The 12,064-nt window shown below is 44.2% G+C and overlaps 1 protein-coding gene across 1 annotated transcript in view; it reads right to left on the reverse strand.

Annotated features, from left to right (window-relative positions):
- RACGAP1 (Rac GTPase activating protein 1) overlaps window positions 1-12,064 on the reverse strand; it is a 30,313-nt gene that overhangs the window by 2,408 nt on the left and 15,841 nt on the right. The window contains exons 7-16 of the mRNA XM_033138674.1: window positions 11,421-11,498; window positions 10,362-10,479; window positions 9,543-9,670; window positions 8,512-8,676; window positions 6,093-6,188; window positions 5,678-5,876; window positions 2,637-2,742; window positions 2,346-2,478; window positions 2,081-2,216; window positions 739-847 (exon numbers count right to left, since the gene is read on the reverse strand). Coding sequence (XP_032994565.1) covers window positions 739-847; window positions 2,081-2,216; window positions 2,346-2,478; window positions 2,637-2,742; window positions 5,678-5,876; window positions 6,093-6,188; window positions 8,512-8,676; window positions 9,543-9,670; window positions 10,362-10,479; window positions 11,421-11,498 — 1,268 coding nt within the window. The remainder of the gene's footprint in view (window positions 1-738; window positions 848-2,080; window positions 2,217-2,345; window positions 2,479-2,636; window positions 2,743-5,677; window positions 5,877-6,092; window positions 6,189-8,511; window positions 8,677-9,542; window positions 9,671-10,361; window positions 10,480-11,420; window positions 11,499-12,064) is intronic.

Raw genomic sequence — 12,064 nt, forward strand, 5'->3', positions numbered from 1 at the left:
GAGGCCTGGGCAAGGGGGCGGGGCTGGAAAGGGAGCCTTATCTCTCTCCCGATCACTTGTTGAACAGCTGTTCAGCGGCTTCCTTTCAACACCCCCTTCTCTCTTTGTAAAAGAAAGAGCACAATCTGCTTTTGGCCCCTAGGCAATTCGGCTCCAGGGACCATGCATTCGCTCCATAAGACGCACAGACATTCCCCCTTACTTTTTAGGAGGAAGCGTCTTATGGAGCAAAAAATACAGTACCTCCAGGCTGGCCACTTTGATAAAGCTGGAACAAATGGGATTGTGAATTGCAGTTCCCTAGCAACTGGGCTACTTTGCCTTTTCCTAGCTACAGCAAAACTAGCTAGAGGCAGATGCACAGGAGAGCAGCTGTAGTACCCCACCTTATGTTCAAGACCCATACCCAAGCCAAATACCATCGCTCCCTTATGAGCAGCCTCAAGCACTGCAGTCAATTTTGCTTGAAGGCAAGTGGTGGTTCTTTCAGAACATTACACTCTAGACATGGATCAACTATTCACTTTGTTTTACTCATCGCCAGCTTGTTTTGCCCGATTCCAGATCACCCCGTCATCTGCTTAAAACAAGCTACTGCACTCCTCAGCAACAATACTTTCTGTCTATTGCCGAGCTAAACTGATGGCTACAATGACACTGCTAGAGTCTTGGAGCCCTTTCTAACATGGGAGGAAAATGCTTTGTCTGCAAGGCCAAGGAAGCAACGGCCCAACTTACTTGGGTGTGTTTTTGCTGAATGTAGACCTGACCCTCTGGGAGAGCGAACTGCTTGAAGGGGTCTTTACCATTTGTTGCTCTGGAGTGGTGAGTGGTCCCAACATGCTCACTTTGAAGCAAGAAGACACAAACATAGCACCGTAATTAGCATTCTTAATCAGCAGTATCTTATCTCAGATAAAGTATTTTCAGCCTTAGAGACGTATTTGTGAACAGTCTGAAGGAACTAATAATAAACAATTTTAAGAGGTAGCATTTCTCATTCTGGTTGCTATTGCCTAGTTCATGAGGGGGTGAAATCACCCTCTTCTGAGTTGAAAAGAATGAGGCACAAGGTATACCACCCTACTATTCAGGCTGCCACTAAGAAATACTGTATGTCCCCAACAGCCCACCAATGCTATGCGATTTTCTCCCCAAGAATTTCAGCTTTTGCAACAATGAAGCATAGTTTCTGGAGATTCAAGTAGCGTAACCAGTTCTCCTAATCAAACACAGTCCCAGAATGTAAAAGAAGAGTGTTGTCTCTGGAAACAGCAACCCTATGTCAAACCCTGCTCTGTTTAATGCACGGCCAGCCTTTCATATATTGGACTCCAACTCACATCCATATGGTCAACTGTCAGGGATGAGAGTTGTAGCCAAACAACATCTGGAAAGCCCCACGTTGGCCACCCCTACAATGCACTGCAACAGAAATGCATAATGTGATGGTTTTGGGACCCGCTCCTCAGCACTGGCTGCCAGCAGACAGGGAAAAGCACAATATGATGCTGCTATGCATTTCCCTTAAAGGTAAGGTAAAAAAAGGTAAGGTAAAGGACCCCTGGACAATTAAGTCCAGTGATCTCGCTTTTCAGGCTGAGGGAGCCAGTGTTTGTCCACCAGACAGCTTTCTGGGTCATGTGGCCAGCAGGATTAAACTGCTTCTGGTGCAACGGGACACAGTGACAGAAGCCAGAATGCGCCAAAACGCCATTTCCCCTTACAGTATGTTGCAGGCAAGAGGAGACTGAATTCAACATGGAGTTGCCATTTCTGGCAGGAGCATCACATTCTGAGGCATATCTAATTACACACTGCAGCTTTTTGCTCCAAGAATATGCATTTAGGATGAGGCATCCTCAAGTTTTAGCACTGCAGGGATGACCAAGAATGAACTGAAGGAAAGGGGATTGTTAAGGCAGGAGTTAAATGGTCAAAAGGTAATATTAGCACAACAGCCTGAATAATTATTAAAACCAATATCTGGCACTAAGAAATGGAAAGCCTAGGTTGTTTGTTGAAAGGACCTCTTTTCTTTTAATTCCCAATGGGTAGCCATTAAATAGGGCATGATTACCTTTAACATCTGGTGTGCAGGGTGTGGAGTAGGCATTTGAGTTTTCAATGATATGTGCTGGTTCAATGTTTTCCTGTTCCACCATCATGAACTGACTCCAATATTCCACAGGCAAGCAGATCAGCCGCTCCACCACCTACAGAAGCACACTGGCAATGTGACTCACCCCTCTTTCAGAATAGCATAGACAAATACCAGCAGTGCAATCGATATATTTTGGCAGCCAAAAGTTCACATTCTGCCCCAATTTACACTGCTGACCTACCTTGGGTTGCCTTTTTGTATCCTGCAGTAGTGTCATGGGTTCGGGATCTGGCACAGCATGACCAACAATTGTAGGTCCAAAGACCTTGGACAAGTTGGAGACATCCATTTTTGTATCTGGAGATTGAGCCACTCTAGACAAACAGACAGAGCATTTGTGTAAAGCATGCCTGCCATTCTTCTTGGTTCATAAGCCCATTGGTCATTTTTTAACTCATTCCCCCACGCCAACAGAATTATTCCATTTTTTCCACACCAACTCTTCCAGAATCTGTATCCCAAGTGGACTCACCTCTGGAGGTGTATCATAAGGAAAGCCAGAGTGTCTCGGTTAGCCTGCGGGAGCTCCCCAACTGTTTGATACATGGCTGCCACACTATTGTCTTCATCAGCTATTTCTTTAAACAAAACAAAACAAATAGCATTTCTATGACTGCTTTCAACATATCAATAGGGTTTCATTAAGAGACAGGACACAAGTTGTGTTGTGCCTCATGTGTTATTACTGTATTTTTCGCTCCATAAGACACACTTTTTCCCTCCTAAAAAGTAAGGGGCAATGTCTGTGCGTCTTATGGAGCGAATGCATGGTCCCTGGAGCTGGCCCAGGGACTAAAAGAAGATTGAGCTTTTTCTTTTACAGAGAGAGAAGGGGGTGTTGAAAGGCTGCCGCTTTACAGCTGATCAGCAACATGTAACTGGCTGATTAGATTATCTGTCTGGAAACTCTAGAAAGGGCTTTGAGCTGCTCCTTTTGCAAATGGGTCTTTTCTCCTTTGCAAAAGCAGCAGCACAACTTTGAGCTGCTCCTTTTGCAAATGGGGCTTTTCTTCTTCCAAAAGAAGATGCACAACTTTGAACTGATCCTCAAAAAGGGGGGCTTTCCCCCTTTCCCCCTCAAAAAACTAGGTGCGTCTTATGGTCAGGTGCGCCTGATGGAGCTACAAAGCAACAGGAGTGACCATCACTATCAAATCAGTAGAATGTCCCATCTCAATATTGGGAAAGGGAAGATTTATTGAAATAGACAACTCAACTGGAATTTTCCTGACTACTGTAACATCTACAGAACAAAGACAAATGAGACAGAAAAACCTATCTGCTATGTGTCGCCTAGTGCTCAACATGATGCATGGGGAAATTATTAGGGGAGTCAAACTACTCTATGACACTATCCCAATGAGGGTAGCACGCATAGGTCCAGCCTAGTTTATGTGCGCTGAACTGTGCTAGGAGCCAAATGAACCCATCAACTTATATTTGAAGACTTGCTGCAATACTGGGGTTTCTGTTGGGGAATTTTTTAAAAAAGGTAGCTTGCAACAGAGCGGATATAAAAGTGCTCCCTGCAACATAGTCTATTGCTTTCCTATTAGTATTGTATTAAGGTTTTTCATTACACACAATAAAAAGTGAAACAAATGGAGAAGAATTAGCACACTAAAATGAGAGGGAAGAGCTTCTTTGAAAAATGGGTATCATCCCTTTGGGTGACATAACACCATTGGTAAGAAAAGAGGCTTCTAATAGTGTAATTATGTCCTTATTGTTATTGTCTTAAGGGCCTGTTATTTAAAACAGATTTTCAGTCAGACAAGTAGGAGGTTTTCCTACTGGATTTTTAGTCAGACAAGTAGGAGGTTATCAAAAAACAGAAGGAAAGAGAAACAAGAGATGGGAAGTGGTGTGTAGGAGGATGTTTGTGTCAGCTAGGCTAGGAGTGAAAAGTACCAGGTCACAGCAGTTGCTGTTTGGGGGAAATACTGTAATCAAATAAGTCTAGATCGGCATTACATTTGGGCAAATAATTCATTTGTGCCTGTTAGGTAAAGGTAAAGGGACCACTGACCATTAGGTCCAGTCGTGTCCGACTCTGAGGTTGCAGCGCTCATCTCGTGTTACTGGCTGAGGGAGCCAGCGTACAGCTTCCGGGTCATGTGGCAGCATGACAAACCAGAGCAACGCACGGAAACGCTGTTCATCTTCCCGCCAGAGCGGTACCTATTTATCTACTTGCACTTTGACGTGATTTCAAACTGCTAGGTTGGCAGGAGGTGGGACCGAGCAACAGGAGCTCACACCATCGCGGGGATTCGAACCGCCGACCTTCTGATCAGCAAGCCCTAGGCTCTGTGGTTTAATCCACAGCGCCACCCACGTCCCAAGTGCCTGTTACTCACTCTCAAAAAGCCAGTTCTAAGAGTTCCACTACCCAACCATCAATATCAGCTATAAAATATATTTCTGTTTGTCCCCGGTAAAACAACAGAGAATCAAATACAGCACCGTATTTTTCGCTCCATAAGACACACTTTTTCCTTCCTAAAAAGGAAGGGAAAATGTTAGTGCGCCTTATGGAGCGAAGGCTTAGCTCCCGCTGCCACCCGCCATCCCCGCCGCGTTTGGCGGGAGGGGGCAGCGGAGATGTTGCTGGATCCTTCCCGCACCTCCGTTCTGCGAACAGAGGTGCAGGAGGATACTGCAACATCCTCTTCGCTCCCCGCTGCCTCCCCCCACCTCCCCGCCGAGTTCGGTGGGAGGTGGCAGCGGAGATGTTGCTACATCCTCTGCGCCACCCGCCGATCCCAAAAGCAGGCGGGTGGGATCGGCGGCAGGGCGCGGAGTGGTGGAGAAAGCAGCATCCCCTCTATTTTCTCCACCACCTCCCTGCCACCGACTGGTGCCGGGCGCGGGGTGATGGAGAAAGTACCGGGGATGCTGCTGCTTTTGGGATCGGCGACAGGGTAGAGAAAGCAGCATCCCCGCTGCATTCTCCACCCCTCGCCCTGTGTGCCGATCTCAAAAGCAGGCTTTTGGGATCGGCGGCTGGGCACGGGGCGGTGGAGAAAGCAGCGGGGATGCTGCTGCTTTCTCCAGCACCCCACGTGCTGTGCTCATCCCGCTTGCTTTGAAGGGAGCTGGCTTATCCCCGTTTTTTAAAGGGAGCCGGGGAGAAGGGGTGAACGGTCACCCCTTGTCCCCAGCTCCCTTCAAAGCAAGCGGGGATGAGTTGTCTGAAGGGGTGCGTGGCGCCCCTTCAGAGCGGCTTATCCCCACTTTTTTTTAAAGAGAGCCGGGGAGAAGGGGTGAGCCTCCTTTGCTCCCCCTCCCAGCCTTTTAGAGGAAAACCAGAAAAAACATTTTTTCTGGTTTTCCCCCTTTAAAAATGAGGTGCGTCTCATGGTCCGGAGCATCTTTTGGACCGAAAAATACGGTAGTTATCTTCCTTGTGATAGGGGATGACTACATATGATGAAAGACAGGGAGCCAGTGTTTTGTAAGCTTGCCCATTGAAGAAATGTCCATATCACTTGGGACAGCCATAATTCTTACCTGCTGCCTCCATAAAAGCCCTGTTGAGACGGAAGGTGAGGAGAGGCTCTTTCAGGTTGCGGAGGAAGTCTTTAAGGAGACCACACACAGCATGGATATCTTCCACCTTGCTAAGCAGGGGCACAGTCTTCCCTCGAAGGAACTTTTCCTTCAAATCTTTCACTGTACGATCACAACCAGAAATTCGGTAGAGGCCTGTCTGTTGAAAGAACAGTATGTTAACCTATGTTCAAAGTTTCTAGCTTTGGTGGACCCCACCTCCTAGTGCTTATGGGTATGATCTTAATAACAGCACAAGCATTTTTTTTTTTATTTCAATGGCCGCAGACTCTCATAGGGCCCCTAAGGGCAGACAGTATATAATTCTCTTCATTCCAAATAGCATAAACAAGATGCACACATTTCATGTGCTTACCTCATGCAGCCCTCGCTGCTCAATCTCATTCACACAGTGAACTATGATGGAGGGGATCATGGGAGGCGTCAGAGATACAAAATCCATTAGAGCTCCCTGAAAAAGAGGAACACAGTGATTTTCCATCCATACCCGACTCCCTAGAAGTCTCACAAAAGAAAGATATTTTAAGAGGACAAAGGCACAGGTTTCAGGTCTTCCAACAGACAATTTGACCATAACCTACCTACAGAATCCTTGATGAAAAACAGCTCATAACTGCACTCCAGGAAAATAGGGAGCAAAATTGCTTTAAACTGATTTTTGCAACCAAGTACCACAATCAAAATCTCAAGTGTAAATCCTATTATCGAATTCTGTTATAGATCATAGTACAAATATGAAGAGATATGAGTATAAACCTGTGAAATCATTAGTGGTGGAGACACTACAAATGCTTGGAAAAACTTCATACATTTTCTGGCTGGTGTGAAGGATGTGTGCTTGTTAATAACACAGGTATAACAAAGATTCTACCACAGAGACATCACATTCTCTTTTCTACATTACTTAAAATTGCATAATCTAAAGATAACATCCCCAAGACCTTTCTGAAAAACCCTAGGCAAGAATAAAAAAATGATAAGATCTAACTGAGCAGTTGTTAACTCCTGGTTCCCTTAGGGAAAAGGTGGTAAACGTTGTTAGCAGTTAATTTTGTTCTGCTCATCTTTCACTTTACATCTGGCCAGGTACAAGCACCCCTAAGCAGCACGGAAACCTTATGTTTGAACATAATCCTAAGGATACTAATAGGAACCATACAGCTTAAGACTTTCTTTAAATCACTGGCCAGAAAACATACCTATTCTATATCAACTACAGTCGTAACTTGGAAGTCAAATGGAATCCGTTCTGGAAGTCTGTTCGACTTCCAAAATGTTCAAAAACCAAAGCACGACTTCCAATTGGCTGCAGGAAGCTCCTGCAGCCAATCAGAAGCCCCATCGGATGTTCGGATTCCAAAATAACATTCGCAAACCGGAACAATCACTTCCAGATTTGTGGTGTTCAGGAGCGAAAACGTTCGAGTTCCAGGGCATTTGGGATCCAAGTTACCACTGTACTGAAAAGTTCAGTACGCAGATGTGTCATTTCAAACAGCCTTTGTAAAGCAAATGTTCTTAGAACTGCTTTCAGCATAATGCACCGCAAAGGTATTTTCACAGCTGTGCTACACACCGTGTTTCACTCACTTAAATCTCATTCATTATGCAGTCATGGAGCCCAACACCTAGAGGTCCACATCTCCCCATCTGAATCTACTCGGACACTGCATTCGCCATCAGAGCCCTTCTCTGTGTCCCTCCAAGGGAGTTGCAGAGGGTGGCAACATAAAAAACAAGTATTCTCAGCAGTGACTTTCTCAGCAAAGTAAGCCTAGCACCATCATAGAATCGTAGAGTTGGAAGGGACCCTGAGGATCATCTTTGTCTTTAGGCGCCAAGTTAAAATACAGTCAAACCTCTGTTCCCGAACACCCCCATCATCGTTCGTTTCAGCTCCTGGACGCCAAAAACCCGGAAGTAAATGCCGAGGCTTCCGCTTTCATTGTCAAACATTTTGGCAGTCGAACGGTCTTCCGGAATGGATTACGTTCGACAACCGAGGTTTGACTGTACTTCTGTTTAGCCAGGCTTTTGACTGTTAATGGGGTGGATGGTGAATTATGTATTCTTTCAATAGGTTGAGAAAGATTTGTAAGTGTGAGGTTCGGGTGGTGGTTTCTCGTGAGTAACAAGGCAGGACTCCGTTCCTTCTATTTACAAGTTTAATAGTGCAAATATGTACAGTGCAGAGTTCCAAAATCCATGACCTGCTTAGTCAGTCCCAGATTCCGGAAGTCAGTCCCAGATTCCCTAGCAAAAGAACTCTGGCACCCCAAACCTCCTCCTCCCCTCTTTGCGTTTCACCCCTCTACACAACTGGGGTGACGGAAGCGTCGTGCTTTCCTCTCTGCGAGCCTAGCTAGGTGAGCGCAGGGGCTCTGCAGCATACTCAAGCCCCCTCCTCGCCTGACTAGCTTCCTTTATCTCCTCCCTGCTAAAGGACGTCTTGCTTTCCCCACTGGAGGTGTTGCTGCTGTCCCTGCGGCGCTGGGGCTCTCTGTATTTCCACAGCCCCTGCACCGCCCCACTGGGAACTGACGGTTCACTAACAGTAAGTTTTAAAATGTTCTTGGAGAAGGGTGTTTAAGTATTTAGTTTTATGGTTATTTTACATAGAGCTTTAATGCCTTTTATAATGCAAGTCACTTTGGGATACTCTTTGTGTGAGAAGTGACAATAAATATATATATTTTTAAAAAATTGTTCTTTAGATCCAACAGAAAACTTTTCAGTTGTAGGCCATTGAAGATGCTGCACATACGGAAGCATACCTCTCCAATTCTGACAGGGGTTCCTGCCAAGGTAGGGATGCAGGGCAAGGGGCAGCGATCTCGACATTCTGGGTGTGTCACTACCCGACAGTCTCTGCACTTCAAGGACACTTTCCCAAACTTTATCCGCTTGCCACATGGAACACACGACTCGGGTTTAATAACCTGGAGAGAGACTACACATGTAAGGAACAGCTTGATCTGAAATAAGCACTGAAATATATTTAGTCCAAATAAAGAACCTTATCCAAATCAGTAGTTTATTCATTTGAATATTTTTTTTATCCCACCAGTCAGCTAGAGAGGCTCTCAAAACTGCTAATCACCAAAACAGACATAAAAGTCAATCTAAAAAAACCTAATATCATCCCGGTTAAGAATAGCAAGCGCAAACCACAGCAGCAACATGAGTCAGTCAGTTAAATGCCTTCATGAACAAGAAGGCTTTGAATGCAACTTCTGACTCAGTGAGCTTGACATATGAGCCACTCTGGGCAGGTAAGTGGGTGCACTGGCAGTTATGATGCAGCAGCAAAGGGGCTACTTTGCACAACACAATAGTCTCATTGCAATTGCAGGCTTCGTGAGCAAGCCATATTTAAAACAGTTTCTCCACTCTGCTTACGAAATGTCAAACAGAATTTGCTAATGTCTCCCTAAACATGCATCCCTGGGCTGGGCTCAGTAAGCTAAGCCATGATTTCACTGTATGTTTGGTATCTTAAAAGATTACAGCAACAATTGATTAAATATGTTTGCATTGTGCTAAAGGGTACCAACGTTGATGTCCTGCTTAACTCAAAAGATTTTGGCACTCAGATTCCCAGGAACCCCAGGGAGAAGGGGAGAGGTTTACATCTAAAGAGGTGTTTTGTCAAGTATTCTGGGCTCAAAATATTTAGGGCTTTGAAAAAGACAAAGACAACACTTTGAAAAGGGTCCACAAACTGGTATCCTGCCCAGCACTAATAAACCTGCTCAAAATAACAAAAGAGGAATTCACACAGGCTGACCATTGCCTGCTTGCTCACCGTTTTTGATACAAATTCATGTAGCCTCATCCCAGTGCTCCCAGGAGTGCTAGATCCATCTGTTTCAGATTTGTTTTCCTGCTTCTTGCTTCCCAGGCTTGAATCACTGTTCCAAGGTTGTAGAATGGCTTGGGAGGAGACAAGTCAAAGTCATTTTACAGATTCTGCCTTTGAAATAGGTTTCAGGGGGAGAATAGGGACCCCCAATTTAGAAGCGGGTGAATATACCATTTCTCACAAAAGCTACCACTACTCTAGTTGCAAGCTAATGCAACTAGAAAGAAGTTTCAAGACATCCAATTGTCTCATCTTTCCTATTTTTCGTATTAAAATAATGACGATTTCACTTTAAACACACACAAGGGTTACATTTAGATCCTTTTCCCATCACAGAAGCTCAGGCTTGAGAGGGAGGGATATTTGGCAGTCAGCTTTCAGTGTACCTCCTTAATCCTTCTTACAGTAGAAATAGAAACAGATGTGTGGGATGGATTTAAGCAGAACAGATAAAATGTTTCAGGAGTGTTTTTCCCTCCTCTAAATTATAAAATACCAAATGGAATAAAACTATAAGAGTGACAGAGGAAAGTATGCTCTTAGTTTATTCATAACAGATTTAAAACATAATTCAAATATGTGCTGCCATTTCCTGTTGAACTTCGGCAGCCAACAGTATCCCCTGCAGTGCTTAGTCACAGAAAATGACTCTCTCTTGTATCAGCAACCTTTTGGCTGCAAAATGGATTAATGGCCGTGGTTACAGAGAAGTCACAGTATTAAATTTGAAATGCAAGTAATAATCTGAAAGCAGGCACTTACCTGCCTTTCTGCGGTTTGGAATATAGCAAGGTACAGTTTCAATAGTGGCGATTGCTTCAATTGGGCCTCCATCATTAGGCACTGTGAGAGTCGTTTTTGCAACTATTGATTCATTTCCCTGAAATGAGACAGCCAAGAGATTAACAGGTGCAAAATGCACCTAAGGGTCATATACAAGAATCTCTCTCCTCCCAAGCATATGAAACCTGTTGTCCATGTTAATGGTGCGGCCTTGAGCACCTACTCGGCATACGAAAATCTTGGCTTCAAAAGAAAGGCATCCACAGTGAAATTGAGAAGATGGTCGCTAGGTTGTAGTTGGACACTTTATATTACTGCTATATCCTGCTCCAACCAGATAAAATTAAAATATGCCCAGGCATGGTAGTGCATGGATGACTCCTACATACGACTGGCATCTTGACGAGCAACCTTCTTGCATCTGATCTTTTATCATTTATAGGGTTTTCAAAGAACAGAATACATAAGTCATTCACAAAGTGTGCCATCGAAAGGTAGATCCACTGAATGATCTATCTGGGAGCGCACAATGCTGCACTATTCTGATGTTAAGCGAGTGTGGACTATTGTCTGGGAAACTATTCAGAACACCACATAAGCCACTCAGAGCTTTTCTGCAGGGAAAACAGGATACAATACAATAAATGACAATGAATACAGCCAAATAGCTGCAACATCAGATAGGGCTCTATATTAAGACTTGAACCGTGAGTTCATAAAAAGTAGGTGTTGACCCACACAATATTTGATACACTCTGTGTAGATGTTGAGATGCCAATTGTGCTGATCATCCCCACTGTGCAATGAATTTGTACTATAGCACAGAGTTGGAGATTTGCCCCCTGATCAGGGTCAACAGCATTTCTCCACCTTTCATTTTGGGTATGGAGAAGCAATCATATCATTTAAATTGCACTCTGGGTGGTACATGTTATGTCCTCAAGTAATGTATAATACTAAGCACCACTCCACCTATCCCAAAATCCACAGGCACTTCTGTCAAAAGGAAGGTTGTATAAACTATGCAAAGTTGCATACCTGGTCCACGGTAGAACCAATGGAACGAGTTTTCTTTAAAGGACCTGGTGGGCCTTCAATAAACTGTCTGGATGAGCGCTGTAAAGAAAAAAATGCAATACCATGTTTGGGTCAAAACACTACAAAAATTCTGAGAAAGCAGAAAATGCATTCTATTGGAGTACTCAAGACACTAAATGATGTCACATATTTGTATTTACAAGAGATGCGATATTCTTGATCTGCGTAGAATTTGAAGTAAACTTTTCTGAAGTGCCCTTTCCTGCTTGAGATATGCTGAGAAGATACACTTCATGCATATCTCACCTAGTAACCAGATGAAAGTGAAGAGAATTGAATGGGAAGGGAGGAAGAAAAGACACACTCTGCTTTAGGATTCCACCCCCACCCCCAGTTAGTATATATGAAACAGAACTCAAAGTTTCAGCTGTGCTATCCTGCAAACAAAATGAGACGGAAATTGTAACTTCTATCTTTGATGTCATGAAACTGTCTTCAGATCTGTCCTACTTGATCTCAAAGCCCTTGTACAAGGCATTAAAGCATTTCAAAAGAAAATTCCAGGTTTGAAACAAGCAGCTCAGACGGAATATATCTTGAAATTTAAGTGGCTCTCTAGATTATGCCTGGAAAGGGTGTTTGTA

The sequence above is a fragment of the Lacerta agilis genome, chromosome 2, assembly GCF_009819535.1.
Source record: "Lacerta agilis isolate rLacAgi1 chromosome 2, rLacAgi1.pri, whole genome shotgun sequence".
Classification (NCBI taxonomy): Eukaryota; Metazoa; Chordata; class Lepidosauria; order Squamata; family Lacertidae; genus Lacerta; species Lacerta agilis.